Source organism: Scylla paramamosain, chromosome 28 (assembly GCF_035594125.1).
Source record: "Scylla paramamosain isolate STU-SP2022 chromosome 28, ASM3559412v1, whole genome shotgun sequence".
Classification (NCBI taxonomy): Eukaryota; Metazoa; Arthropoda; class Malacostraca; order Decapoda; family Portunidae; genus Scylla; species Scylla paramamosain.
In genome coordinates this window covers 7,501-31,555 of record NC_087178.1, presented here as the reverse complement: position 1 = coordinate 31,555, position 24,055 = coordinate 7,501, and the positions used below count along the sequence as shown (strand labels likewise).

The 24,055-nt window shown below is 41.5% G+C and overlaps 2 protein-coding genes across 21 annotated transcripts in view; one reads left to right on the top strand and one right to left on the bottom strand.

The window, feature by feature from the left end:
• The first annotated feature begins 86 nt into the window (after window positions 1-86).
• LOC135114628 (uncharacterized) lies at window positions 87-9,418 on the top strand. Its single transcript, XM_064030410.1, has 6 exons — window positions 87-855; window positions 1,057-1,226; window positions 1,359-1,622; window positions 2,833-3,089; window positions 6,656-6,840; window positions 7,701-9,418. The coding sequence occupies exons 1-4, from the start codon at window positions 99-101 to the stop codon at window positions 2,992-2,994; spliced, it is 1,353 nt and encodes a 450-aa protein (XP_063886480.1). The 5' UTR covers window positions 87-98; the 3' UTR covers window positions 2,995-3,089; window positions 6,656-6,840; window positions 7,701-9,418.
• A 1,526-nt stretch (window positions 9,419-10,944) lies between these two features.
• The window catches only part of LOC135114630 (histone-binding protein N1/N2-like), a 20,261-nt gene continuing 7,150 nt past the window's right edge, over window positions 10,945-24,055 (bottom strand). Inside the window, exons 3-14 of one of the 20 annotated variants that reach the window (XR_010275590.1) lie at window positions 23,846-24,005; window positions 22,874-23,026; window positions 21,669-21,781; window positions 18,782-18,858; window positions 18,509-18,653; window positions 17,734-17,901; window positions 16,596-16,703; window positions 15,180-15,306; window positions 14,416-14,601; window positions 13,844-14,258; window positions 13,167-13,275; window positions 10,945-12,961 (exon numbers count right to left, since the gene is read on the bottom strand). Coding sequence is in view for 6 of the 20 variants with exons in the window: in XM_064030415.1 (XP_063886485.1) it covers window positions 14,224-14,258; window positions 14,416-14,601; window positions 15,180-15,306; window positions 17,734-17,901; window positions 18,509-18,653; window positions 18,765-18,858; window positions 20,521-20,848 (1,083 nt within the window). In the remaining 14 variants the exon portion in view is untranslated. Of the gene's footprint in view, window positions 12,962-13,166; window positions 13,276-13,843; window positions 14,259-14,415; window positions 14,602-15,179; window positions 15,307-16,595; window positions 16,704-17,733; window positions 17,902-18,508; window positions 18,654-18,759; window positions 18,859-19,409; window positions 19,974-20,085; window positions 20,102-20,520; window positions 20,935-21,668; window positions 21,782-22,873; window positions 23,027-23,800; window positions 23,822-23,845; window positions 24,006-24,055 lie in introns of those variants that run through there. The other 19 variants (XR_010275597.1, XR_010275599.1, XR_010275598.1 and 16 more) reach the window with 19 other exon arrangements.

The window sequence follows — 24,055 nt, the reverse complement described above, 5'->3', positions numbered from 1 at the left end:
TAAAAATATTATTGCATAAAAATAATGCACTTTTCTTTCTCTTTCCACAAGTTACCTCCAGCAGATTATTAAAGGTAGGTGGAAATTTTATTTAGAGCATGATGAACCCAGCCGTTAGCAGGAAGGCGGCACAACAACGTCAGCGGCGCACCTACAGAGTGAGAAGAGATATTTTCGCTGAGTACGACGATGCTGAGTTACTGAAAAGATTCAGATTGGACCGTGCTGGTATTGTTGCAGTGACTGATATAGTGAGAGACAAGCTGCAAAGTAAAACTGAAAGAAATAGAGCCTTGACCCCTGAGATGGTGGCCATCACATTACGATATTTAGCCACAGGAAAAATGCAACAGTGCAGTTGTGATGATTTTGGAACAACGCAGCCCACTATCAGCCGTGCAATATCACAGACAATTGATGCACTGGCTGACCCAGAAGTAATCTGCCAGTTCGTGGCTTTCCCTCACACCCAGCGTGAAGTGCAGCAAAAACAGGCAGAGTTCATGCAAGTAACTCAGTTTCCCGGTGTTGTGGGAGTGATTGATGGCACTCATATAAGAATTGTGTCTCCTCATGTCGATGAACATGTATATGTGAACAGGAAACGCTATCACAGCATAAATGTGCAAGTAGTATTTGATGCTCACTATAAGATTCTTGACATTGTGGCAAGGTGGCCTGGCTCAGTCAACGATGCAAGAATACTAGATAAGTCAGCACTCAAACTGATGTTTGAGGAACAACATGTACCTGCAGGATGCTATACCTTCCCGGGGACAGTGGCTATCCCTGTAAGCAGTGGCTCCTCACTCCTTACCTTCGCCCTCAAACTGTTGCACAAGCTAATTATAACAGGTGGGTTTATTTGTAAATAGTGTTCTGTTAGGTTTAGATATGCTTTGAACGAATCTAGTAGCTTTCTCCCCAGGGCCGCCCTCCCGCGTGTGCCCGCAGCCCCTACAAGAACCGGTCCCTGCCCCCCTTTGGGCACGCTCTCCTCCCAAGGCTAAGTCCCCGGGGCGTGGCCGCCCAAACTAACCCCCCTCCTCCCAACAGTTCCAGTACCTTACGATGCAGCCGAGGGGACTGACGCCACCACCACCACTGCCACCACCGCCACAACAAGGGTTATTCAAATGGGGAACATGCTTCAGGTGTTGCCCCAAGATGCCTCAGCCCCGCAGCCCCACTTCCCCATGATAGTGCAGGCAGGGAATGTCATACAGGTGAGAGAGAGAGAGAGAGAGAGAGAGAGAGAGAGAGAGAAAGTTTTTTACATACAGAAAGGAGAGACAGAGATAGAAAATCAATCTTACTACTACTACTACTACTACTTCTGAGCACCTCCTTCCTCTCAGGTTGTTCCAGCTGACAACACGCAGGTATTAGGGGCAGAAGTCGTTGGAGTTGGTCGGGTCATGCAAGTGGTCGGAGTCCCAGGCTTTCCCCCGACCCCAGCCCCAGACCCCTGCCCCAGCCACCCCTCTCCCTGTGACCCCTGCCCAGTCATCCCTCACCCCCTCCTGCCCCCCTGCGGTGCTGCCAGCGGGGGTGATGGGAGGTGGAGGTGGGCCACACACACCTGGGTTAGCTGTGGCTTGGCTTATCTCCCTCCTCAGCAGGTGAGAGAGAGAGAGAGTGTATATACATCTGTTGTTATTGTATTTATTTGTCTATATTTTCCTTACAGAGTGATTGATTGATTAAATGATATATATTGGTGTTAATATATACAGACAGACTGGTATATAGACATTCTGATATGTGATGGCCAGTCCATGGAGCACAAGGTCTTTGTGGACTAATGAATATTTTACACTAAGGTTTAAGACCAGTGTTTTATTCAGCTATCATGAAAAAAAAAGAAAAAGACAGTACATAATTATTTAGTAAGTAATTCATAACTTTAACCCAATCAAATTATAGATACATGCAAAAAAGAATTATATCAATAACAAAAGTAAATAATAATAATAATAATAATAATAATAACTATTACAAATTACAAACAATTACATATGTTTATAATAGTAGAGCTGATTACAATTTGAAAACTAATAAATACAATGAATAATTACTTGTTAAGTGTTGTTTTATCAGTAATTTAAAGGAATGTAATGGTTTGTTTTTAACTGTGTCCGAGAGCCGGGTCCAGTGCTTGGTTCCTCGTGAGACAACACTCTGTTGGGCACGGGAGGTTCAGCAGAAGGGTGTCCTCAAGTTACCTGTCTGTCTTAACTGAATATCATGAGCCCGTGTCTCTTGTGTTTGTATTAAGAGCTTTGTATACAAACGCCAAGGTCTGGAATACAGTAATGTCTCCAGTTTCTAGGAGTTTAAGATCCACTGCTATGTTCGGACTTGTTACTGTTTGTCTTATTCCAAATTAGCTTTTTTGGGGCAAGAAATAATTTATGAGTGTAGGTTGCACTAGGAGAAAGAGAGAGAGAGAGAGAGAGAGAGAGAGAGAGAGAGAGAGAGAGAGAGAGAGAGAGAGAGAGAGAGAGAGAGAGAGAGAGAGAGAGAGAGAGAGAGAGAGAGAGAGAGAATGTTTGATATTATTATTATTATTATTATTATTATTATTATTATTATTATTATTATTATTATTATTATTATTATTATTATTACTGCTACATATTTCTCTCTCTCTCTCTCTCTCTCTCTCTCTCTCTCTCTCTCTCTCTCTCTCTCTCTCTCTCTCTCTCTCTCTCTCTCTCTCTCTCTCTCTCTCTCTCTCTCTCTCTCTCTCTCTCTTACAATAATAGTTTTACCCTTCTCTCTCATCCTCTCTCCCACTTCCACTCACTCACTCTCTCCCTCCTTTTGCAGCAAATCCCGAGGATCAACGAGGACATGGTGGACCCAGAGATTGCAGCAGCAGCAAGAGAGAGAGAGAGAAGCAAGAGAGGAGGGAGAGGAAGGAGAGGAGGAGGAGAGAGAGGGAGGCCAGGAGGGAGGCACGTCAGAGAGAGAGGGAGAGGAAGAGGTTGATTCTGTTACAACAACAACTGCAACAACAACAACAGTTAGTCAGTGAGGAGGGGGAGGGGCCGTCCTCTGATGCTGAGGATGAGGTATTGTTCAGGGTAAGTAGTAGTAGTAATGCATCATTTTTAAACTTTCCGAGATAATCTTATTTCAACAGGTAGAGATGAAAAAGTCCTCTAACTGACAAAAAAAAAACATTATCTATTTATTTTGTTATGTAGGCCAGCCAGCCGTGGGGGGGGACAAAACTTCAATAAAAGAGACTCTCTGAGGTGTGGCTCCCCAAAATAGAATTGCAAATGGTAACCAGAATTTACATGAATACTGGAGGGTGCTGTCAGGCCAAACCAGCTCCCCATCTGTGCCTATGCAGTGTCTGGCCAGCCACTAGTGTGTTTTGGGGGCTCAGACCAGCAGATTCCCACTGTTTATTCACTGTTTGTGTTGATGCAGTGTCTGGCCAGCCACTTGTGTGTTTTGGGGGCTCAGACCAGCAGATTCCCAGTGTTTATTCACTGTTTGTGTTGATGCAGTGTCTGGCCAGCCACTTGTGTGTTTTGGGGGCTCAGACCAGCAGATTCCCAGTGTTTATTCACTGTTTGTGTTGATTTAGTGTTTGGCCAGCCACTTGTGTGTTTTGGGGGCTCAGACCAGCAGATTCCCACTGTTTATTCACTGTTTGTGTTGATCTAGTGTTTGGCCAGCCACTTGTGTGTATGTAGGGGACTCAGACCAGCAGATTCCCACTGTTTATCCACTGTTTGTGTTGATGCAGTGTTTGGCCAGCCACTTGTGTGTTTTGGGGGCTCAGACCAGCAGATTCCTACTATTTATCCACTGTTTGTGTTGATCTAGTGTTTGGCCAGCCACTTGTGTCTATGTAGGGGATTCAGACCAGCAGATTCCCACTGTTTATCCACTGTTTGTGTTGATCTAGTGTTTGGCCAGCCAGTTGTGTGTTTTGGGGGCTCAGACCAGCAGATTCCCACTGTTTATTCACTGTTTGTGTTGATCTAGTGTTTGGCCAGCCACTTGTGTGTTTTGGGGGCTCAGACCAGCAGATTCTCACTGTTTATTCACTGTTTGTGTTGATCTAGTGTTTGGCCAGCCACTTGTGTGTATGTAGGGGACTCAGACCAGCAGATTCCCACTGTTTATCCATTGTTTGTGTTGATGCAGTGTTTAGCCAGCCACTTGTGTGTATGTAGGGGACTCAGACCAGCAGATTCCCACTGTTTATCCACTGTTTGTGTTGATGCAGTGTTTGGCCAGCCACTTGTGTGTATGTAGGGGACTCAGACCAGCAGATTCCCACTGTTTATTCACTGTTTGTGTTGATGCAGTATTTGGCCAGCCACTTGTGTGTATGTAGCGGACTCAGACCAGCAGATTCCCACTGTTTATCCACTGTTTGTGTTGATGCAGTGTTTGGCCAGCCACTTGTGTGTTTTGGGGGCTCAGACCAGCAGATTCCTACTATTTATCCACTGTTTGTGTTGATCTAGTGTTTGGCCAGCCACTTGTGTTTATGTAGGGGACTCAGACCAGCAGATTCCCACTGTTTATCCACTGTTTGTGTTGATCTAGTGTTTGGCCAGCCATTTGTGTGTTTTGGGGGCTCAGACCAGCAGATTCCCACTGTTTATTCACTGTTTGTGTTGATCTAGTGTTTGGCCAGCCACTAGTGTGTTTTGGGGGCTCAGACCAGCAGATTCTCACTGTTTATTCACTGTTTGTGTTGATCTAGTGTTTGGCCAGCCACTTGTGTGTATGTAGGGGACTCAGACCAGCAGATTCCCACTGTTTATTCACTGTTTGTGTTGATGCAGTATTTGGCCAGCCACTTGTGTGTATGTAGCGGACTCAGACCAGCAGATTCCCACTGTTTATCCACTGTTTGTGTTGATGCAGTGTTTGGCCAGCTACTTGTGTGTTTTGGGGGCTCAGACCAGCAGATTCCTACTATTTATCCACTGTTTGTGTTGATCTAGTGTTTGGCCAGCCACTTGTGTTTATGTAGGGGACTCAGACCAGCAGATTCCCACTGTTTATCCACTGTTTGTGTTGATCTAGTGTTTGGCCAGCCACTTGTGTGTATGTAGGGGACTCAGACCAGCAGATTCCCACTGTTTATTCACTGTTTGTGTTGATCTAGTGTTTGGCCAGCCACTAGTGTGTTTTGGGGGCTCAGACCAGCAGATTCTCACTGTTTATTCACTGTTTGTGTTGATCTAGTGTTTGGCCAGCCACTTGTGTGTATGTAGGGGACTCAGACCAGCAGATTCCCACTGTTTATTCACTGTTTGTGTTGATGCAGTATTTGGCCAGCCACTTGTGTGTATGTAGCGGACTCAGACCAGCAGATTCCCACTGTTTATCCACTGTTTGTGTTGATGCAGTGTTTGGCCAGCCACTTGTGTGTTTTGGGGGCTCAGACCAGCAGATTCCTACTATTTATCCACTGTTTGTGTTGATCTAGTGTTTGGCCAGCCACTTGTGTTTATGTAGGGGACTCAGACCAGCAGATTCCCACTGTTTATCCACTGTTTGTGTTGATCTAGTGTTTGGCCAGCCACTTGTGTGTATGTAGGGGACTCAGACCAGCAGATTCCCACTGTTTATTCACTGTTTGTGTTGATCTAGTGTTTGGCCAGCCACTTGTGTGTATGTAGGGGACTCAGACCAGCAGATTCCCACTGTTTATCCATTGTTTGTGTTGATGCAGTGTTTGGCCAGCCACTTGTGTGTATGTAGGGGACTCAGACCAGCAGATTCCCACTGTTTATCCACTGTTTGTGTTGATGCAGTGTTTGGCCAGCCACTTGTGTGTATGTAGGGGACTCAGACCAGCAGATTCCCACTGTTTATTCACTGTTTGTGTTGATGCAGTGTTTGGCCAGCCACTTGTGTGTATGTAGGGGACTCAGACCAGCAGATTCCCACTGTTTATCCACTGTTTGTGTTGATGCAGTGTTTGGCCAACCACTTGTGTGTTTTGGGGGCTCAGACCAGCAGATTCCTACTATTTATCCACTGTTTGTGTTGATCTAGTGTTTGGCCAGCCACTTGTGTTTATGTAGGGGACTCAGACCAGCAGATTCCCACTGTTTATCCACTGTTTGTGTTGATCTAGTGTTTGGCCAGCCACTTGTGTGTTTTGGGGGCTCAGACCAGCAGATTCCCACTGTTTATTCACTGTTTGTGTTGATCTAGTGTTTGGCCAGCCACTAGTGTGTTTTGGGGGCTCAGACCAGCAGATTCTCACTGTTTATTCACTGTTTGTGTTGATGCAGTGTTTGGCCAGCCACTTGTGTGTATGTAGGGGACTCAGACCAGCAGATTCCCACTGTTTATCCATTGTTTGTGTTGATGCAGTGTTTGGCCAGCCACTTGTGTGTATGTAGGGGACTGAGACAAGTTTATTTAATGTTCAGTGACCCGTTTGCAGGCACAGGGGTGTTGACGAGCTGGGTGTGCAGGAGACAGACAATTACAAAGGTTTACAGTTCAAATGGTACATGTATCTTCAAAATACAGATAATAAGTAGATAAATATTGAAATTAATATAGAGTACCATTCTTTATTTAACACTTAACCAAACTTAACCAACATACACACACACGCTAACTCAGACAGTTCCCTAACTACCTTACCATCCCGCAGGAGGCCATGTCGGAGGTGCCGGTGGTGGGGTCGCCAGTTCCGGAGTACGAGGTGGAGGAGGAAAAGGAAGAGGAGGACGAGGAGGAGGCACGGATAAGGAAGAAGAAAAGATTATTAGCTGTAGCCCTCCCTCCAGCTGATAAGGGGATAAGCCATAGTAAGCCACAGCTTACTATGTTCAACAGGTGCGTGTGTGTGTGTGTGTGTGTGTGTGTGTGTGTGTGTGTGTGTGTGTGTGTGTGTGTGTGTGTGTGTGTGTGTGTGTGTGTGTGTTTTGTGTGGTCATTTCACTATCTATCTATCTGTTTAGTTTGTCTCCATCTGTCTGTCTTTCTGTCATTGGTCTGTCTGTCTGTCTGTGTATTGCAATGATTTTTCAGTTATGTATTTTATTTTTTATTCTTGTGTACTTGTGTCTGTCTGTATGTATGTATGTATCAGTCAGTGAGTCAGTCAGTCAGTCACTCAGTTAGTCAGTTAGTCAGTCATTCAGTCAGTCAGTTAGTCAGTCATTCAGTCAGTTAGTGAGTTAGTCAGTTAGTCAGTCTGTCAGTCACTCACACAGTGTTAATCCTCCTCCTCCTCCTCCTCCTCCTCCTCCTCCTCCTCCTCCTCCTCCTCGTCCACCTCCTCCTCCTCCTCCTCCTCCTCCTCCTCCTCCTCCTCCTCCTCCTCCTCCTCCTCCTCCTCCTCCTGTTCCCCACCACCCCTGCCGAGAGGTGAGTGTATGTACGTGTGTGTGTGTGTGTGTGTAGTAATAATAGTAATGCTATGTACATATATAAATACTGTTAATATTATTGATAAAAAATATTGATGATGATGATGATGATGATTCAGTGGTGATTATGAAAATGTGCATTACAATATAGGGTAGATATTATTGTTATTACCTGTGTGTGTGTGTGTGTGTGTGTGTGTGTGTGTGTGTGTGTGTGTGTGTGTGTGTGTGTGTGTGTGTGTATGTATGTGTGTGTGTGAGGAATAATTGAATAATTGAATAATTGATGCTCTCTCCTTTGCTATTCATTATATACATGGACAGATGCCTGAAGGAAGTGTGTGTAAGGGAGGATAAAGAGATCATGCTGGCCTATGCAGACGATGTCGCTGTCGTGACAGGAAGCCAACAAGATCTTCAAGAGGCCATGACAAGATGGAATGATGTTTTAAATAGGGAAGGAATGAGAATGAACAAACAAAAAACTTATTTACTAGTGGACAAGCAACAAGTGATGGTGTGGCTCTGAGCCACTGTAGTAGGGATGTTATGGTTTAAGTGTAGGAAGTTGCAAATGCTCACCTAACAATTGCACCTTAGTAGAAAAACACAAACAGGAAGTTTATGCAAGTTTTTATCCTTATATAAAATGTTGTATTGCATCAAACCTCCATACATTACTGTCTCTATCCAGTATGAGACCGGTGTTCAGGAAGCACAAGCATGTGCTGAATAACAAGAAGCCGGCATTGGTGAAGGTGACAACATTTCATCTATTTATACATACTTTTTATTATTAAAGCTTATCTTATAATTATTTCTGAAGAGATTGACTAATTTTTGTAGTATTTATGACTTAGAACTATGATAAAGCTATGAATTGATATAATTCCTGATTTGTTTTATCTTTTCATTATCCTTCCTTTGTTAATTGAGCATTTTATATTACTTAGCTTAAAAATGCAAGAACGGTTCAGAAGTATCCAACCTTGGGCTAAGGGCCAAAATTATGGTATCATTCAAAATGTCCTTCAAAGAAAGCCCTCTGTAATCCAACACACTTAGCCCATTAATCCTTCCATTTCTCATCAATTTGTTCAACATTCATATTTTTCCCTTATAGGGTTGAACAATTTTCATGGGTTCAGAGCAAAAGGCTTCCTCATTCCTCCCCAAGGTATTCTCGGATGGTAAGCAGGTTTGACTCTGGAGCAAACCTGACCAAGGGCTACTGCCCAAGGCTACAGAGGTTCCTCTCCCTGAGGCTGAATGCACCATGTGAGATGGTTCTGTTATGTGGATGAATGTCATGGTGGATAGCAGTGCCACCACATTCCTACAATCATCCATCACTCCACTGCTCAAACGCTTCTGCAACCAATGATAGGTATGCTGCCACATTCTGCATGGTCTCCTTGGCTCTCAGATAAGGATACTGTCAACAGGTTTGGGATTGCCAAAAAATCATAAGGAGCTATGTCTGAAAAGTCCAGAGAGAGAGAGAGAGAGAAAGAATGAGCAAGAGAAAGAGTAGGATGAAGCAAAGGAAGAGTCAAGAGGGAGGAAGAGAGAGTAGGACAAGAAAAAACAGAACAAATAAATCCCCTACACGTCTTGTCTCCATTCACACAAGCCATGAAAAGCTTGTCCATCCCTGAGTGCTCAGAAGCAGTGTTCCACTGATGATGTGGAAACTTGAGACACCCAATCATTTAATGGGCTTTAGTAGGTTTTGTCACCAGTCTTCTGTGTGTCACTGACTACATTTTGAAATTTTTATCTGTTCTATTTAATTTTGTGTGTATGTACACAATGTTTATGGTCAATAAACTATTTATAAAACTATTTATCTGTGTGAGTAAGATAAAAGCAGTTATTGTTATTATTATTATTATTATTATTATTATTATTATTATTATTATTATTATTATTATTATTATTACACATTTTCCTCCTTGTATTTAAATATTATTATTATTATTATTATTATTATTATTATTATCATGAATTGTTCTTGTTTATAAATAAAATACTGTAACTGATTATTATTTTTTTTATCATTCATTTAGACTCTCTCTCTCTCTCTCTCTCTCTCTCTCTCTCTCTCTCTCTCATAAAATGACTGGTGAGGAACTCTAATAATTAAAGTGCTAAAAAATCCATTAAACTACGAGAAATAAGACAAATAATTAATGACACACCTAATAACACAAACAAGGAGTAATAAACAAAACTTAAGCCAGAAAAACACGAAAAGATAAAACTATCATATAAAGAAATACGAAGTTAAAAAAAAAATCATGAATATCAAATAAATAACTCACATATAATCAATAAACACGTAAGGAACAGTAAATAAACAATTAAGCCATTCATTGCAAGGGCCACAGTCAGAAAGTGAAAAAAAAAAAAAATGCTTAGTTAAATACCGAGGCTAAATAAAACAAGGAATTAGACAAATGACAAATAATTAATAAATACATAAGGAATAATGAATAAACAAAAATTAAGCCAGGAAGACTATTATAATTATTGCAAGGAGACGATATGTATGTATGTATGTATTGTATGTAATTCGAGGTTAAAATGGCTCAAATCTGACCCAACAGCAGGCCATAAGTGAAGGTGTTCCTCAAGGCAGGGAGGGGGGGGGGGAGCAATGAATAGGGGAGGGGCTATAAACTATTGGGGGGGTATTAATTAATGACGCATCCAGTTTAGCGTGTGTGTATATTTCGCGTTGTGATAATTTAAAGGTTTTCTCGCGTTTTTATCTTTATTTATTTATTGATTTTATTTATTTATTTTATTTTTTTGGCAGGTGTTATATTTGTTGAGTGTTTTAAGTAACTGTGGCTCATTGCATCAAAACTCCATTCATTACCTTCGTGGGAAGGTTCAATTTGGCAAGGTTTTATTTCGCATTTTGGGTTTTGTAGTAAATTATGCATTTTCTCATATTTTTCTTTGCTGGTATTGTCCCTTCCACGCCATATATGACTGGAAAGTTGGGGGCGCCTTCCCCCCCCCCCCACCCTCCACTGCTACGTTTTTTTTTCTTAATCAGTCAGTCAACCAATCAATCAATCCCTTCATGAATCATACCCATTTCCAGGTGTCACCCCCACCCATACATCTCTCATTCTGTCATGTATGAACAAGTGCTAAGGGCAAGCTGAACAAGTACAAAGGGCAAGCCAGCTGTCTCTTTTAATATTCTTGCCTGAAATAACATTACAAATGAGGGTCTATTAATCATCCATTAAATAATCCATTTTTATTGCTTTCTCATTCTTCTTCCTCTGTGTATTGTTAAATTGGATGGTTATATCATTGTCCCTTCCTGTGTTTTAGTGTGCCATTACCTGTCCTCTCTTCCAGCTGATATTTAGTTTGTACTAAAATAGACTGGCATAACTTTACAATTTATACACAAATAACAACATAAACCAATAATGCATTGATATTATGCATGATAGGAGTGGACATTTCCACTCTACATCATTAATGAATGCATGATGAGACGCACACTATTACAAAGCTAATGAGTTCAATAAAAAACACTCAATAACAATTTCAATAACTTTATTAAAAATAGCAATCTTTATAAATCATGAAACTAGAAAACTTTAAGAACCTGGGGCTATAACATCAAATGCACAATAATGCAAACACTTTTTACACACACACTCTTTAATGATATTTCCTAATATACAGTATAATTCCAAACAGAGAGAGAGAGAGAGAGAGAGAGAGAGAGAGAGAGAGAGTGATGAACTACCTGGGGTCATAAATGTAAAGTACAGGTATCAGTCAGGCAAAGCATAGTGCTTGCCTGTCTCATATGGAATGTAAAAACATGGCTTCATATCATTCCAGACCTGGGATTATGGCCAAAAGTTACCAAGCAGTGGTGAGCAAAATCCAGTAGAGTAATATTCAGTATCATTGAATTACTGACAAAGTAAAGATCATTATGTGCAATGATACTCACTACCTAGGAGCATTTCAGGTTACTACCAAGAATCTGACCATGCTGGCAGGGATGGTTAGGCTACAACACATTACATACTTCTCCATTCAAATCAGTCAGCTGATTAAATGGTGAGTTAAACCATTTTGATCATCTAAATCATATTAAGGCATTGGATGAGACCTGGACAGCTTGGGTCAACACCATACATAGGTACTCCACTACTCTGTGGGAGGCACTTGATTGTGGCAAGAGTCATCACAATACCAAACACCATCCTTGACAAAGCACAGCATGGCCCACTCATCCACAGGAACCCAGCCATCTCTAAGGAGCAAATCAATGCTGCCCAGTGTCACTCCTCATCACTTTTAGGGAATAAGAAGTAGATCCCACCCCAGCACCATCTTTACATAGAATATAATACAGAGGACAAAGAAGGAATACAAACAGGGCACATGGTATGGTATGGAACACCAACCCTCACTTTTGGAAAACCCCAGCCACTCAGTAGGAGACCAGCCAGTCACCATGGCTATCACCTGGGGATTCTTAGGAACAGGTGTTAGGTATAGAATGAGAGATAAAGAAAACTCCCAATACATTTCAAGTCTATACGCAAGTCTCCATAGATAGACAAAAAAGTGTTCATGAATTAAACACAATATTGTAAGTTTTAAATGTTATGTGGTACCTTAGATAGATGGACAGGTCACTTGAGAAGAGAAAATAAGAAATGTCTTAGGAAGAGTATTTTGTCATATGTATGAATATATATGACTGTATGACATAGATGACTGGTGAAGTAGATTTTGTCCCTTATCAGAGTGGTTGTGTAGCTGAAACAAATTAATGATTATCAAAACAGAGACACATTTGAGCTGATTGGTGAATTACAGTTTCAGAGTGGATACAGCATACACTGGGATGATAAAACTACTGCAGTCATAAAGTAGATGAAAAAATACTGTGGGGAGGAATGTAAAGCAGTAACATATGCAACAAAAGAAAGCAAGAAAGAAAGAAAGAAAGAAAGAAAGAAAGAAAGAAAAGAGAGAGAGAGAGAGAGAGAGAGAGAGAGAGAGAGAGAGAGAGAGAGAGAGAGAGAGAGAGAGAGAGAGAGAGAGAGAGAGAGAGAGAGAGAGAGAGAGAGAGAGAGAATGATGTGACATGACATCTTTAAGTACAAATGAGTATATAGTAACCATACACTGATACTTGTCCCCTTATACAGTGATAAGTTTACCCAAACACAATGGACACGGATGGAACTTTTGGAGGCTAAAGTGCTCCAGGTGACTGGTGGACTCCATTTCATTGCGGAGGTCCAGGATTCTCTGCACAGTTGGGCTTTTGGTGTCAGTGGAAGTGGTGGCAGTGTGGCAGCAGTAACAGTTTTGGTCTTCCTATGGGCAAGTTCTGTAGGATTCATATTCTCCCTCCTCATGAGGGACATCAGTGTGAAGGGTCAACAGAGCATCAATTCCCTCCTCAGGCAAAGAATGATGGATGCAATTTTCTGTTTCTTGTTGTTGCTCCACCTTTTCAGAGTGCTTGAGGCGCTCGTCAGCCACCTTTCCACTGGTGGTGGGTGTCTCAGACTCACTGGTTCCTGTTCCACATCAAGAGTGTTAGCAGATGCCACTTGTATTTCATCTACTTAGTACATTACATCATTACATAAATAACTGGTGTTATCTGATATTAAAGTGCTAATGAGCAACATGCCACAGAAATCTGTTTATTTCAAGAAAATTATGAAGATAATAATAATGTTTCGTTGCACTTCATAAGATGGCTCAGTTTTTACTACTCACCAACACTGCTAAAGATAGCAACTGGACTCTTAAGGACGCTGCTTATCTTCTCGAGCTGCTGAAGGTCATGATCTGCTTCCTTTTCCTGCACCAGCTTTGATATCAAATCCTGCAGGAAACAACTGTGTTAATTCACATTTTGAATAAATCTAATAGATGAAATTTCACTTACAACACCTTATGTGTCTCTGGTGACTCATGGAGGACAGATACATCACCTGAGAGTAAATGGTCAGTGAAGAAGTTGACCCTTGATCCTGGCTAATCACATTAAGTACATTAAACACTCCTGTTAACTAATAAATGAGGGATAGATTTCTCTGGAAGGTTACATTACACTACTTCCCTGGCATTTGAAAACATTTTGCTCTACATGAACTCATATGGAAGCTTTACTGCAACATTAAATCTCAGCTAGATGCCAGATGGTGTAGCCTCCATCACAGAGCAAGGTAATGATATGAAGGCTTAGTACTTTGGTCAACACCTGAATAAGAACCGTTTGAGATGCAGCAGAGATCACTAACCTGCCAGCAATTGAATAAGAAGTGTGTGAGATGCAGCAGAGATCACTAACCTGCCAGCAATTGAATAAGAAGTGTGTGAGATGCAGCAGAAATCACTAATCTGCCATGACATGAATAAGAAGTGTGTGAGATGCAAAAGAGAGCACTAACCTGCAGAGTGGTTTTGCTTCATTTCCTCTCATTCATGATGGAGGCTGGCAAGGTCTAACTCGCGTTCTCGAGCTTGTTGCTTCATCACTCCTCGCTGCAACTGGTAGATGGTGATGTAGTCACCTGAAGAAGGATAAAATTCTTCATTAAAAGACCAAGGAAATGGCATACAGTAAACAGTAAACACTTCCTCCACTTCACTTTTACAGATGATTCAAATGAGCAAAAAACATGCATACACCGATGGACTCTGTCTCCTCATGCACTACAGCATGCTTAAGCTGCTACTTCCTGTCACTTAGCTCAGCCACCTCCTTCATGCTGCAAGTTAACCTGCTCTCCAGGACCCTGTGAGCCTCCTGCAGTTGTTGCAGCTTCTGTTAAAGCTCAGTTCCTCCCAATCCTGTTGTTTCTCCTGATAAAACAATAAGTTTGTTTCTCTCAACTTTTCTTAATACAGCCTCAATAAACAAATCCAATAACAATGCTTTTATTTTGTTATTAATTCAAAAATTGAGCAACAGTGAGGAAAAATTATTTGCTTTATTATTAGAGAATATAAACTTTCTTACCTTTTGGTTCAGTTATGACATCTTCAGACAACTTTTCATGAGCAAGAGATTCTCCCAGCAGTTTGTTATACTTATCCCTCTCACAGTCTAGCTGAACCTGAAGACTGCTGCACTCACTCTCCAACCTGCTAACCTCAGATGTCAGTGTAGCCACTTGACCCAGCAATTTCCCCTTGGTATCTGTACCTGGAGGTGAAAAATTGATGCAACAGAGGGCCAGACAAGAATGACCAATGGAAGTAATTAGACGTAATGTAAGAAGTGGGTATAAGACTAAGGGAAATAGAAGGGCAATGGAGAGAGGGTTAGATGCACCAGAAATGTCTGTGGAGCCAGGAAAAATTTTAACTTGTAACAGAGATAACTAAGAGCAACTGTGAATGAATAAATGTGATGTAGCCTCGACCCATGACTGGGAAAATGCAAAAGCAGCACCTCAGACACCAGGACCATGATGACTGGCAGCTCCCAAAATTAGCTGCTGGCTTTTGTACTCCTAGTCACCACAGGAGGCTCATCCACAGCTAATCCTATCAGCTGATCATCTTGGGTGAAGTAATTGTTTATCAGTCTGGCTGTTGAGTCCTGATGCAGAGATGTGTGTGTGTGTGTGTGTGTGTGTGTGTGTGTGTGTGTGTGTGTGTGTGTGTGTGTGTGTGTGTGTGTGTGTGTGTGTGTGTGTGTGTGTGCACTTTGGAAAGCCTCCCTCCAAGGAGAATGTCAGTTTGATATACAAATATATATTCATGTGGATGGTAGCTCACATTTAGCTTCTGAGTTCTCACATGAAGACATGCCATCCTTGTCTTTTTCCTCTGAGGGAGTGACTTTATACTCTGTGATAAGTGCATGCAGCTCACTATTCTGTCTTGTGACGTTTTTGATTTCTATCTGTGAAAGACACAAGAAGGCAGTAAGTTAACTTGTTTAACATGCCACATCATTTTATATATATTATGCCAAGTTTAAACAGGAAAGCCTCACCAGAAGCATCAACTAAAGACCAAAGTGATTAACAAATCTTTCACTTTACCACCCTTAATGACAAAAGCTGATGATGTCCATATCCTGCATTTTTACACCTTCATGATTCCATTAGATTACATTAGATTACATTAGAACAGTATGTGACCAATGACGTCTCCATTCTACATTGCCATGACAAGAATACAGGGCTTTACTGAACATAAACCAAGGACGCCTCCATTCTACATTGCCATGACAAGAATACGGGGCTTTACTGAACATAAACCAAGGACGCCTCCATTCTACATTGCCATGACAAGAATACAGGGCTTTACTGAACATAAACCAAGGACGCCTCCATTCTACATTGCCATGACAAGAATACGGGGCTTTACTGAACATAAACCAAGGACGCCTCCATTCTACATTGCCATGACAAGAATACAGGGCTTTACTGAACATAAACCAAGGACGCCTCCATTCTACATTGCCATGACAAGAATACGGGGCTTTACTGAACATAAACCAAGGACGCCTCCATTCTACATTGCCATGACAAGAATACAGGGCTTTACTGAACATAAACCAATGACGCCTCCATTCTACATTGCCATGACAAGAATACAGGGCTTTACTGAACATAGACCAAGGATTCCCTCCTCCTCTCTCTAAGGGTTAGGGTTCTCTCAACAGTTACAGCATGGTGTGAGAGATGCAGTGCTGTCAAGGCTTTACTATTTACAGGAAGCAACACACCAATAAATAAATGTTACTTTGGAAATGAAACTGAATAATCAAAGGCTTTATATCTCATGAACTTCCCTTCTTTAATAAACTGTCTTCAAGCTGACAGACTCCAGTAGTATTGCATCTTAGGAATATTCTACAGCTGATTTCATAATAACTGCTCTCTAAAACTGACTACATGCCTCCTTCCCTGCCTCCTACAGACTCTACTCAACAATTGTTGTTATTCTGTTCATGCTGGTGTGACAGTTAACCAGTATATTAATTCCTTAGTTATGTACACTCTAGAATGGTGGTTCATTTTATCTACCAGTGATTTGAATTCCCCAGCTTCTAAGTATTACATTATTATTTGTTGATTGGTACCATTTGTATGCAATCAGAGAAAGATTTCAATATAAAAACATATCCATGTTACTGTTACCTTTCAGAATGTAAACCAAAATGAAAGCTATGTAAATTCTTACTTTAGATTATGTTGTCATTTCATTGAATGATGTAATTTCTTGGTTCTTGTGCTTCTTCAAATGCAGTCCCTTGTCTGGTTTCTCTGTCAATTCTAATGTCTTATTGCTCTGTGGAAAAACAAAGTGCAAATGTTTAGGATGAACTGATTCAATAATATTGCTTTCACAATTTCAATATTGTTCACAATTTCTGCAGGAAGTTTACTCCATATATTTACTATACGATTAAAGAAAAAATGTTTGGCCTTGTGGGATTTAAAACGTTTGGGTATAATCTTGAATCTATTATTTCTTGTTAGGTAGAATGAAGGAGGAGGAGGAGGAGGAGGAGGAGGAGGAGGAGGAGGAGGAGGAGGAGGAGGAGGAGGAGGAGGAGGAGGAGGAGGAGGAGGAGGAGGGAGAAACAAAGATAGGAGGGAAGGAAGAAAGGAAGAAAAGGGAAGAAAAGGGAATAAGAGAGAGAGAGAGAGAGAGAGAGAGAGAGGAGAGAGAGAGAGAAGAGAGAGAGAGAGAGAGAGAGAGAGAGAGAGAGAGAGAGAGAGAGAGAGGAGAGAGAGAGAGAGAGAGAGAGAGAGAGAGAGAGAGAGAGAGAGAGAGAGAGAGAGAGAGAGAGAGAGAGAGAGGAGTTGGTAAGGAAAATTATTACAATGGTCCAAGGTGAAGAACAGGGACTGGAATGAGAAGTGGAAGAAGCATATAGAATTTGAAAATATAGTGAAGGAGGTAAAAGACCATTAAAAGTGAGAATGAGATCCCAAGTTACAGTAAAGGAGATCCTAGTGAGAACTGGGAAGCTGGCTGAAAATTCAGAATACAAGAATATTTGGGTAAAAAAGAGATATGAACTTGGAAGAAAGGGAAAAAGAGAAGGATCTGAGGAATGAAGCCAAGCAAAAAAAACGAGAGAAGTACAGAGACCGAGAAGCAGAAATTTTATTGGAGGGTACTAGATATGAAACTAAGGAAATGGTATATTCAGGAAAGGGAACAAGAAATGAAAGAACCCACAACAGCAGACAGACAAATTGCATGTGGTGGGAGAAGTAGTATATTAAGAGTAATAAATACAAAACAAACTTCATGTAAACAAATAAAATTTTCAGAAAACTTGTCACACAAAACCTTATTAACAACTCACCTTCTCCTTCTGCAGCATTTCCTTCCTTCTTATCTTTCTCCTTTCCTTCTCCATCTTCCTCCTCCTCCTCCTCCTCCTCTCCTTCCTCTTTCTTTCCACCTTCCTCCTCCTCTTGTGACTCTTAACTCTCTTCCTCCTCGTCCTCCTCTTCCCCTGTGCTTCCCTCCTCTGAAAGAAAAGACTTGTTTAAAAAGCAAGCAAATATAGTAGTAATAGTAAAAAAAAGTCAATGAAATGAAAGTTTATACACATATGAAATTAGTGAAAATTTGACACCAAACATTCTCTATCTGTAACATTACATCAGAATGACGAGAACACAAGATATGAAAAGTGAAAGGGAATGATGTATATAACAAAGAAAAACATTGTATAATGACATATGACAGGAAAATAATCTTGTATACTTGTCCCTTAAATACTTGCTTCCTTGTATATTAACTCCCAAAATGCTCATTCCTTGTACTCTCATTTTCAAAAACACCTCTTCCTTATATATTGTCACTCAAACACTCCTTTCTTGTACACTTATTCCTAAATCACTCCTGTCTTCCTGTATTCTCATTCTCCAAACACTCGTGCCTCTGCACACCCAGTTCCTCAAAACATTTCTTCATTGTTTACTCATCCCGCAAACACAGCAACTTTCTTGTATACTCAGCTCTCAAAAGATTGCATTTTTTAAACATCCATAACTCCTTTTATTTTTCATTCCCCAAACACTCCCGGCTGTGCACACTCCAGCACGTTAACACAATAACCAAGCAATACACACGACTACTGGCACCATCCAGATCTGGCCCCAGCACCCCTGCCTCCTTGCGTGCCAGCTCCAGCAATGCACGGCCACAGCGGCAGTACGCGTCACCACACTCGGGCGCCTGCTCCCCACACAGCTCCACCAGGGACTCTGTTGCCTCCTGGAGTGGTAAGGAGTGTCAGTTAAACCTGGTGTTTACTTTCACTATGATATGAAACAATTAACAACACAGAAAACAACACAACTAGGTAACATGCAACACATACCACACCTAAGCAACAGACACACCTCGAAGGCAGCGACAGCAGATTTGAAGTCCCCCACCAGGAGGTGTCGCTTGCCCCTAGAGAAACGGTCGAACGCTGCTGCACTTGCCCGCACGTCCAAGGGGAGCAAGCAAACAGGCCATCATCAAACAAGTCTCGACTTTAACCATTCGTAATTTACACCATCATATATTGTGGAGTAACTTCATGTTTAGTATATCTTAACATGGAACATTATTAAGAATGTGTACATGCTTGTACTATTTGATAAATTATGTGGTCAGCTACACTTTCCCACTCACACTCTCATCCATCACCAAAATTAAACTAACCCCCTATTACTTTCCTCCCACCCTCAGAATTATTAAACTAACCTCCAGTCACATTCTTCTGACACCCTCATCCCTCACTAAAAATTAATACCAACTGGCAAAATTACCAAACTAACCTCTAAATATCATCCTCCCACCATCTAGTCTCTCACTAAAATTAATCTCACCAAGCACGATTATCAAGCTAATATCCAATCACTTTCCTCTGACCCTCAAAATCCTTTCCAGCTGGTAGAATTATTAACCTATACTCCAGTCACTTCCACCCTCTCATCCCTCATTAAAATTAATCCCAGCCTTCAAAATTATTGAACTAACCTCCAGTCAAAGAAATATCACTGGTTTTGTGGGGGATATTGTCACTGCACTAAGGGATGCACACAATTTCTCGTAAGTTTTCACATTTTGCGTTCAACTGTACCGGTCTAAGTGGAGGAGTGAAAAAGTGACACCTAATGAATAGTTGCCACAAAACTTATTCTCATTACTTTTTGTTCCTTGTCATTTTTCTTTCAGGCTTTTTTCATCATCACAGCAGCTTGAAATTTTGAAAATACATGCTATTTGAGGAGGTAGCTGTACATGTGAAAAAAAAGAAGGGAAACAAACATCCATACTTGTGACTGATATGAAAAATAAACTATACATATAAATGTATATTTCACTTTTCTTTCTAGCAATTAAAAAATGTACATACGACAGTATTTCTTTCTTTTCCTCAATAAATACGACAACAGTATTTTTCCTTCCCTTCAGTACACCCAGCCTTTCCCTTAGTACATATCACAGTACTTTTCCTTTTTGCTCAGTGCATATGAGAATAATTTTCCTTTTCCTCCATGCATATGACACTACTTGCCCTTTTCCTTTTTCTTTCCCTAAATAGAGAAGACAAGACAGAAATTTTCTTTCCCTCAATACACAACACTATTTTTTCTCCCACTCTCTTCTCTTGTACAGAGTCAGTTTCAATGTACTGGAAGGTTATGCCTACGGGAAACTGAAGGACAACTCAAGCAACGAGTGGACGGGCACGGTAGGAGCTCTGCAGTCAGGGGAAAGCTGACCTCACCTGTCTCTGAATTGTCCATCAACTGAGGATGAGGTTGAAAGTTGTTACCTACACCCAGCCTATCTATATCATCAGGTGAGAGATACAGGTGATGATCAAAATAATATTTTAAAGATGTTGAACAAAGTGCTCCCTTAACAGATTAATTGGATCAGCAAAATGTTCAGAATATGAAATGTCAAATAATTAGATTGATCTATCTATATGCCAGGCTGGCAGTCCTATACAGGGTGGCCCAGACACTACACTATACACTCACATACAACATTGACACTGTTAATCCACGGGTAATCTACTGGGTTGGCTACAGTGTGTCCCTCATTGTGTACACATCATACTCTGCCACACTGGTCTCACATCTTGCTGTGGAGCAGCCTGCATCTCTGCCATTCAGCAACCTGCGGGACCTGTCTAGGCAGTCAGGCTGGGATGCTGGATGCAACAACAATGACCTCTTCCAAGTGACAGCCTCGGTGGGTCCTTGGCTTCTTGCTGTGTGAACTGATATACCATCCAGTAGTAGCAGTAGTAGTAGTAGCAGTAGCAGTAGTAGTAGCAGTAGTAGTAGTAGTAGTAGTAGTAGCAGTAGTAGTAGTTTTAATTTCTCAAACAACAGTCCCATTGCTTTAATTTCCTGCCTATCTAAAGTTTTTAATCTACCCTTAATAGGAATATTCTTAAACATCTATTACTTCACAGCCTACTTGTATCTGATCGCCAGTATTAGGGTCCATCAAGGCTGCTCCACTGGTCATCTGGCTTTCCTTACTGAGTCTTTGGTCATCATACTCTTTTAGAGATTTTGGTGAAACTTTTGCTGTTGCCTTGGATATATGAAAAGCTTCTGATAGTCTGGCACAAAGCTTGCATTTCCAAACTACACTCCTACAGCTTCTTTCCTTCTCTGTGTAACTTCATGTCAAGTTTCCTTTCTGACCATTCTATTGCTGCTGTGGTAGACGGTCACTGTTCTTCTCCTAAATCTGTTAACAGTGGTGTTCCTCAGGATTCTATCGTCATTCACTCTCTTCCTATATTCATCAATGATCTTCTAAACCAAACTTGTTGTCCTATCCAATCCTACACTGATTATACTAACCAGCATTTTTCCAGGTCTTTTCATGGACATCCAACCTTTCGGGAGGCAAACAGTTCACACAGGGAAGCCACAGAATACCTCACTTGTAATCTCTCTCTAAAATTTCTGACTGGGGCAGAGCAAACCTGGTATTGTTCAATGCCTCAAAAACTCAATTCCTCCATCTATCAACTCAACACAACCTTCCAGACAACAAGTATCCCCTCTTCTACACTGAACCTCCTCAGTCTGGAAACTGGAAATTTCATATCTCATCTCTAGCTAAAACAGCTTCTATGAAGTTAGGTATTCTGAGATGTCTGCCAGTTTTTCTCACCCCCCCCCTCAGCTGCTGACTCTGTACAAGGGCCTTATCCATCCATGTATGACAAATCCATGTATGAAGAGTTTTAAAGAAAGGACTTACTTATTACTGGTTACACTTGCAATAACACAATATCAACGTCCAACACCTCACGGTCACTTGATGCAAGTCACTCATTACCCGACCAACTCATCTCAGCTTCAAGACAACTCAATCTGGAAATAACAGATAAAGGAAATAGGTTGGGCTTTTAATCTTCAAGGGACACATTAAAAATTCTATGTCAAACCAATAGTAGTGAAGAATTCAGTCCCAGATTAATAGAGAAATGCAAGAGTCAACAGTGAAATGTAAACAGCAGGTAATTGGTGTCATTGTGCCTGCCATTCAGTGGAAGGAGAGGTAAATAAGTTGTCAATGTCCCTCCTACATAAAAAATACATAGAGTACATTTTATGCACACTACTGCCTATTAATTTATTCTCCCTCAGCAACACTGGATTATATTTAACACCTGCTCACTAACTACTGTCTGTGAAGTAAATCACTGAAACTAGAAACATCACTTATCATCTCTCTCTCTCTCTCTCTCTCTCTCTCTCTCTCTCTCTCTCTCTCTCTCTCTCTCTTTGTCTCTCTCTTTGTCTCTCTCTGTCTCTCTCTCTCTCTCTCTCTCTCTCTCTCTCTCTTCTCTCTCTCTCTCTCTCTCTCTCTCTCTCAGAAGTACTTATAGAACACTGTAAATACTAGTAACACCTTGAATTGTTTTGCTTTGATCAATTGTTACGTGATACTGGCTCCACTATTTCAGCTTTTACTGTGTTTTTCACTCTTGACACTGTGGGAGCAAAGATTGTCTTCCTTACGATATAGTACACAGTCAATGCCACACACAGCAACACTGTTCTTCTGTTCCTCCAAGCTTTGAGTTTCCTCACTACAGTATCCTTTAGAATAAGCCCCCACAAGGATCTTCCTCACCTCTGTCAGCTTGCAGTCTCTCAAAAAAAAGGGCCTCAGTCAAGATTCTCCTCCAGGCCAGGCCACATGCTGCTTCTGTCTCCAAGAACACACCTACTCATTTCACTGATATAAGCAACCTTTTCAAAGTCCCTCAGAGCCTCTTCCATTTCTAACAATAAGCAATATTTAATTGGTTCCTAAACACACACACACACACACACACACACACACACACACACACACACACACACACACACACACACACACACACACACACACCTGCAAGAATTTGTCTTACCCTTAGCCAGTACTCATCTTATACATATAAACAGCAGATAGCACACCTAGAGTGGTCACCACTTCCTGTGGAGTGGCAGTGCACAGCTGTTTTCAGTATGAGTGGAAGGTCCACTGTCACATAGTCTTGTGACAGGCTGGGCTGGACACTTGGTGAGCAGTTCTGGAACCTTCAGGGAGGTTTACTGCCAACCTGCACACTGAAAGGAAATGCAGTTTGAGTAAATGTACATATTATTATATAGAGACAAAAACAGTAGTGAGTTATCTAAGGAACTTATGACAGAGATACAGAAGAATTACAAAGATATTACATGGTCCAAGCCTTCAATTCAAAGTAAGTGCTTCAGATCTACACAAACAATTGAGGACAGCTTCTAAAATCTACATAAACAATTCATGCAGCTTCTAATTCCATCAGTGAGCGTCATCAACCATTGGTCCCAGGTTAGCTCACAGTCATCCCCAAGTGACGCACACACCTGGCTCACTCAACCCCACATGCTTCATCGCTCTGTCTATCTCACTTGTCCACACCTGGCTCACTCAACCCCACAATTTCCACATTTTTTTCCACACCCTTCTCCACACTATTTCCACACTTTTCTACACAATTTCCACACATGGCTCACTCAATCCCACAATTTCCACACTTTTCCACACCTGGCTCACTCCATCCCAGAATTTCCACACTTGGCTCACTCAGTCCCATGTGCTTGATCACTCTGTCTATCTCACTTGTCCACTTAGTTACATAACATTGTAAGCCCTCTCCATTTCTGACAATCCTACTTCCATCACTCTCAACAAGGCTTCACTCAACCCCTCAAAAGCCCAACAACTAGTTTCCAAGCCATTCTTTATTACCATCCTAACACACTTGTTCCCCCAACTGCTACTCCTAATATTCCACACAAACACCTTACTAGTCTCTCATCATCCATTTGCTCTAATCTAGACCCCTGCCGAGGTACCCTGCACGAACACCCTCCCAAAGCCCACCAGCTCCGCCATCATGCCTTCCTTCGCCATCCATCCGACTCTTGCTCCTGCCCTCCACCTCCTGTTGCTGCCACGTCTGGAGTGCGTCAGCCAGCGTCGTGTAGCAGGTGGAATGGCGTCACTGCTGGGCCGTGGTGTCTGGGTGGGGGCACAGCGGGAGGCAGGGGATGGGGTAGTCTGGAATGATTTGTTGGTGTTATGGTTGTAGTTGTTTTGTAGAAAGTATA